At 46.0% G+C, this 6,000-nt stretch overlaps 1 protein-coding gene across 3 annotated transcripts in view; it reads left to right on the forward strand.

The window, feature by feature from the left end:
- LOC116823316 (myosin-IIIb-like) overlaps window positions 1-6,000 on the forward strand; it is a 130,561-nt gene that overhangs the window by 28,513 nt on the left and 96,048 nt on the right. For all 3 annotated transcript variants that reach the window (XM_032777781.2, XM_032777784.1, XM_032777783.2), the window contains 3 exons: window positions 185-285; window positions 683-769; window positions 1,010-1,075. In XM_032777781.2, the coding sequence (XP_032633672.1) occupies window positions 185-285; window positions 683-769; window positions 1,010-1,075 (254 nt within the window). The remainder of the gene's footprint in view (window positions 1-184; window positions 286-682; window positions 770-1,009; window positions 1,076-6,000) is intronic.

Here is a 6,000-nt window from a genome sequence, read left to right on the forward strand (position 1 = left end):
CATAATGCAAGGGAGGTCCCACAAGGCTGAGTCTCTGAGGGGATGAGAGCTTGGTGTGAAGGCATGGGGCTCAGTGAGGGGAGTCTGTAGCTGCCAAAGTAGGGGGCTTAGTTCAAGGAGTATTCAGCCACCCCACAGGTGAGTCTGCAGGGATCTATACTGAGACTCATCTCCCTCCTTCCAGGGATCCTGGATATCTTTGGGTTTGAGAACTTTGTGGTGAATCGTTTTGAGCAGCTCTGCATAAACTTGGCCAATGAGCAGCTACAGCACTTCTTCAATTATGTGAGTTCCAGGTGTGACTTTTCTGGCCTGACAGAGAGCTCCGCAGGTGTTGGGAGAGCCATGGGAAGGCAGAATGGTGACCTCTCTTGTACAGTAGCCCCTCCCCTCCCCCCAGGGCTAGGGGAGCCCAGAGCTGTGATCCAGCCATGAGAGCAGAGTGGAGACCAGGAGCAAGGGCCTTCTCATGCATGTGGATTACCATTGGATGCTGGGCCTGGCACAAGGGGATTGCTCACAGCAGTGATCTTGTCTTGGGGAGGTATACGAGTGCTGAGGTAGTTTGAAGCTGTGACTCTGCCTTCCACGTAGCGTGTCGAGGGGAAGGATGCATGATTTGCTTGGCTGAAGGCTGTTGGTGCTGCTGGGAGCTCCAATTTTACTGTCTTCTGTGTCTCAGCATATTTTCCAGCTGGAGCAGACCGCATACCAGGAGGAAGGGCTGCCCTGGGAGGCAATTACATTCAACAATAACAAACCCATTTTGGTGAGTGACCTAGACCTGGGTGAGGGAGAGACCCCTCTAGCCCCAGGCATAGGCCCAAGGGAGGGAGAGAAGAAGTGCTGTATCCTGTTGGGAGGGTTAGGATCTGGGGAAAAGTTCCTTTGAAGGTGGGGACAGAGAGTGTAGTGAGCAGACAGAGGGGAGATGGCCTCTCAGGAGAGGATGGACTGCCTCCACTCCCATTAAGTAAGAGGCTCATCCCTTTTCCTTCTCCTGCTGCAGGACCTGTTCCTGGCCAAACCGCTGGGGCTGCTGTCTCTCCTGGATGAGCAGAGCGCATTCCCTCAGGTATGGCAATTGTGACTAGAGTGGTACAGGGACAAGCTGTGGATCAGAGAAGATGTTGTGGGGGCTGGTGCAACAGATGTCTGAGGAGAATCATAGAATCATAGAAGATTAGAGTTGGAAGAGACCTCAGGAGGTCATCTAGTCCAACCCTTTGCTCAAAGCAGGACCAACCCTGTGTTCTAATTGAAATCAATATATTTGAAAATGTAGAAAAATATCCAAAATATTTAATACATTTCAGCAGCAGAGAATCCTGTGGCACCTTATAGACTAACAGACGTTTTGGAGCGTGAGCTTTCGTGGGTGAATACCCACTTCGTCAGACGCAGGTAGTGGAAATTTCCAGGGGCAGGTATATATATTGCTAGCAAGCAAGCTAGAGATAACGAGGTTAGTTCAGTCAAGGGAGCGATGAGGCCTGTTCTAGCAGCAGGGTGTTGAAACCAGCGGAGGAGAAACTTGGTCTCTGTAATTGCCAAGTCCATTCCATGCTCTTATTTAGTCCAGGAACATTGATCGGTCGTCCACTTCGCCGAGACTGACAAGAGCTCTTGGCATATTATTCTTTGAAGGGCTTTCTGGTCTGAAAGTTTTATTTTGCTGCAGATGGCCACACTAGGTCTGCTATAGTGTAGGCTGGACTAGAGTGGGGAGACAGAGTGGCTATACAAGCTTAATCATTGAAACTTGGGGCTGAACATTTTTATCGCAATATCACATTTGGGGATGACTCGTTGGCAATGAGTAATTCCCCCCCCCCTCCCACCCCCTCCATATGGTTATCGTTGAAGTGCTCTCCTACAGTTTTTGTCAAGGGGCTGTAGTGCATGGCCAGTGGAGTCCTGTTGGTTTCTTTCTTGGGTTGTCTTTGCAGTAGGAGGCTTCTGGGTACACGTCTGGCTCTATTGTTACACCGCATCTGCTCTAACCCCTCAGACAGAACCAACACCTACAAAATCTCCACCAAGCTTTCTCAAAATTACAATACCCGCACGAGGAATAGGAAACAGATCAACAGAGCCAGACGTGTACCCAGAAGCCTCCTACTGCAAGACAAACGCAAGAAAGAAACCACAGGACTCCACTGGCCATCACATACAGCCCCCAGCTAAAACCCCTCCAACGCTCATCAGGATCTACAACCCATCCTGGACAATGATCCCAAACTTCACAGGCCTTGGGTGGCCAGGCCAATCCTTGCCCACAGACAACTTGCCAACCTGAAACGTATCTCACCAGCAACTGCACACGGTACCATAGTAATCTAGCTCAGGAACCAATCCATGCAACAAACTTCGATGCCAACTCTGGCCCATATCTACACCAGCGACACCATCAAGGACCTAACCAGATCAGCCATACCATCACTGTTCATTCATCTGCATGTCCACCAATGTAATATATGCCATCATATGCCGAGCAATGCCCCTCTGCTATGTACATCGCCAACTGGACGGTCACTACGGAAAAGGATAAAATGGACACAAATCAGATATCAGGAATGGCAATTACAAAAACACTGTAGGAGAGCACTTCAACCTCCCTGGCCACACTATAGCAGACTTAAGAATGGCATCCTGCAGCAAAAAAAACTTCAGGACCAGACTTCAAAAGAAACTGCTGAGCTTCAGTTCATCTGCAAATTTGACACCATCAGCTCTGGCCTAAACAAAGACTGTGAATGGCTTGTCCAATTACAGACACAGTTTCTCCTCCTTGGTTTTCACACCCTCTACTGCTAGAACAGGGCTCATCCTCCCTGATTTGAACTAACCTCATTATGCTAGCAAGCAAGCTAGAGATATATATACCTGCCCCTGGAAATTTCCACTACCTGCGTCTGACGAAGTGGGTATTCACCCACAAAAGCTCACGCTCCAAAACGTCTGTTAGTCTATAAGGTGCCACAGGATTCTCTGCTGCTCTTACAGATCCAGACTAACACGGCTACCCCTCTGATACTTAATACATTTCAGTTGGTAGTCTATTGTTTAACAATGTGATTAAAACTGCGATTAATTGTGTTTTTTTTTTTTTAGTTAATTGCATGAGTTAATGGCCATTAATCGACAACCCTAATAAATATGTACCAGGAAATTCCATATAAATACTCAAAAACCAGGAAATGGCCAACATTAAGTTTTTCTGTATAACCTTAACATGTGTCCTGTTTGTGCATATACATTACGTTAGTCTTTAGTTATGTGATCAGGTACTGTTGTTTATGTTAGATCAGTCTGTCATCCAGTAAACAGGGCAGGGTGCGCTTATTGAGCAGTGGCAATTAAAAATATATATAAATAATTATACTTAAACATTATTTAAAAACAAGTATTTCATTTTTATAAGGAAAACAACTAATTTTTCAAGAGCTTGGTTGTACATGCATTCCATGTGCTGAGACCAGAAGCTTTTCACTAGCAGTGTCCATTGGCTTATACATGCACCTGCCTACCCTTGTACTCCCTTCTGAGGGCATAAAAGGTAGCACCAGCCATCTGCCACTCCAGTTCCTCCCCATCCTTGGCCTGAGATGGAGTGAGCTGTATCTGTAGTCAGTTGAGATTTGGCTAATTATTTGGTTTTGTGTGTATATGTATTTATTTATGTTTAGGTAACTGTTACTTACAGTAGAAAGTAAGTGCAAAGGGGGATCATTTTTCCAGGGCTTAACTCCCCCACTCATCTCCATCCTGAAGAACAGGTTCCTAAAATGCCCAGATCGCCTGGATTTAAAAACTGTGGTCTGCCTCAGACTACTTCTTATGAAGGACCACCATAACACCTGCCTCTGCTCCTAGGACAGACTCTTATTACTTCTAACTGTGGTATCTGCTGCTTGTTGTTGCATAGGATGTTGCAATCCAGAGAGAGCTGGCTTAAAATGTTTCTGATGGCCAGGTCCATGAGGGCAGATTGGGATTCAGGCTTGGGGGACCCTTTGTACACCAGTTGCAGGAGTTTAGGAGTGCTCCATTAAGCTCAGTGTTGATTAACTCCAAGGCTTCTTCTCTGAAATAGTTTTCAAAGGACACTGATAAGCAGCACTAGGAAAAGAGTGAGGAAGGGAGATTGAAGCATTCCCTTAGAGAGAAGAGGGATAAATCTCCCTCTAAGTCATCTTCAAAGAAAAACCTGTCATCCCCATCTTATGAGACTCACTGCCACGGCATGGGCATATTGAGTGCTCATAACAACGGCGATCCTGGCTCTGTAACATTTAAGTCAGAGGACCTGGCACCACCAACCGGCAGAAGTCTACTGGTGAAGAGCTCCCCACAGTACAGGATCATTCCATACTGACTGAATGAGTGCCAATGGTTTCAACAGCCTTTGTATGGGGCGATTAATGCTTTTTGTTTCAGAGTGCAACCTCAAAATTGCTGATATTGGCACAGAGCATGTCACCTCTGGTACCAACAAGATAGAGGATGATGAGAAATCTTCCATCAATAGCATTGATTCCATATACAGCAGCAAGCAATTTCACTGTCTGTACAGAACCAGAATCCCTACTTCTTTTGGGGCAACCTCAAGCAGAACCAAGATTTGAGACAGCACAGGCTACCATGTGGTTTCTTCCCCCAGTACTGTCTGAGTCAAGCTAGATCACACTCCTCTCCGGTATTGATAGCACTGCCATTTGATTAAGAGGACTCATACCCATCTTCTGAATCCATTGCCAGTGGGACTATGTCACCTGAATACCCGCAGAAACCATGCTCACTAGAATCATAGACTATCGGGGTTGGAAGGGACCTCAGGAGGTCATCTAATCCAACTCCCTGCTCAAAGCAGGACCAATCCCCAACTAAATCATCCTAGCCAGAGTGTGAGTCCAGATAGTGTCTAAGGCTGTTGTGAACATTGCTACTTTCTCTCACTTTGAAACTGTCAAACACAGGGTATGTCACAGGGTGACTGGCCCCTTTACAAGGAAGCAGGGTCCAGTGCACCTGGACCAAAGGCTTTAAGGAGGATCCTGAGCCCTATAAAGGGGGGGATAGATACAGGTGGTTGTTGGTGGATTCCTGCAGACGCTGCAGGGAGTGAGAAGGCTCCTGCAGGGCCTTGAATCAACCTGTGGAGAATACCAAACTCCAGGCAAGAGGCATTTGGGAAGAAGACAGACCCTCAGGGAGGTGGGTCTGGGATCAGCTGAAACTGGGATAAAGACTTGTTAAGTTTGAGTTTTCTTTTGAAAAAGACTTTATGCAGGATTTAATAAATTGGAATCCATAAGGACATTAAGTGACTAAATCTCATCAGGAGATAATTATATTAATCACTGAGCTTGCAGTTTAGGATTGTAAGTTAGCAAGCACTCGTGACAAAATGTGACTTTATTAATTACAGGGAATTTACAAAAACAATGAGGAGTCGGGTGGCACCTTAAAGGCTAACAGATTTATTTGGGCATAAGCTTTTGTGGGTAAAAAACCCCACTTCTTCAGATGCATGGAGTGAAAATTACAGATATACTGGCACATGAAGAGAAGGGAGTTACCTTACAAGTGGAGAACCAGTGTTGACAGGGCCAATTCACTCAGGGTGGATTTGGTCCACTCCCAATAATTGATGAGGAGGTGTCAGCACCAAGAGAGGGAAAATTGCTTTTGTAGTGAGCCAGCCACTCCCAGTCCCTATTCAAGCCCAAATTAATGGTGTTAAGTTTGCAAGTGAATTGTAGCTCTGCAGTTTCTCTTTGAAGTCTGTTTTGAAGTTTTTTTTGTTGAAGGATGGCTACTTTTAAATCTGTTATTTTGAACGTCCAGGAGGATTGGAGTGTTCTCCTACTAGCTTTTGTATGTTACCATTCCTGATGTCTGATTTGTGTCCATTTATTCTTCTACGTAGGGACTGTCCAGTTTGGCCAATGTACTTGGCAGAGGGGCATTGCTGGCACATGATGGCATATGTCACAT

The sequence above is a fragment of the Chelonoidis abingdonii genome, chromosome 6, assembly GCF_003597395.2.
Source record: "Chelonoidis abingdonii isolate Lonesome George chromosome 6, CheloAbing_2.0, whole genome shotgun sequence".
Taxonomy (NCBI): Eukaryota; Metazoa; Chordata; order Testudines; family Testudinidae; genus Chelonoidis; species Chelonoidis abingdonii.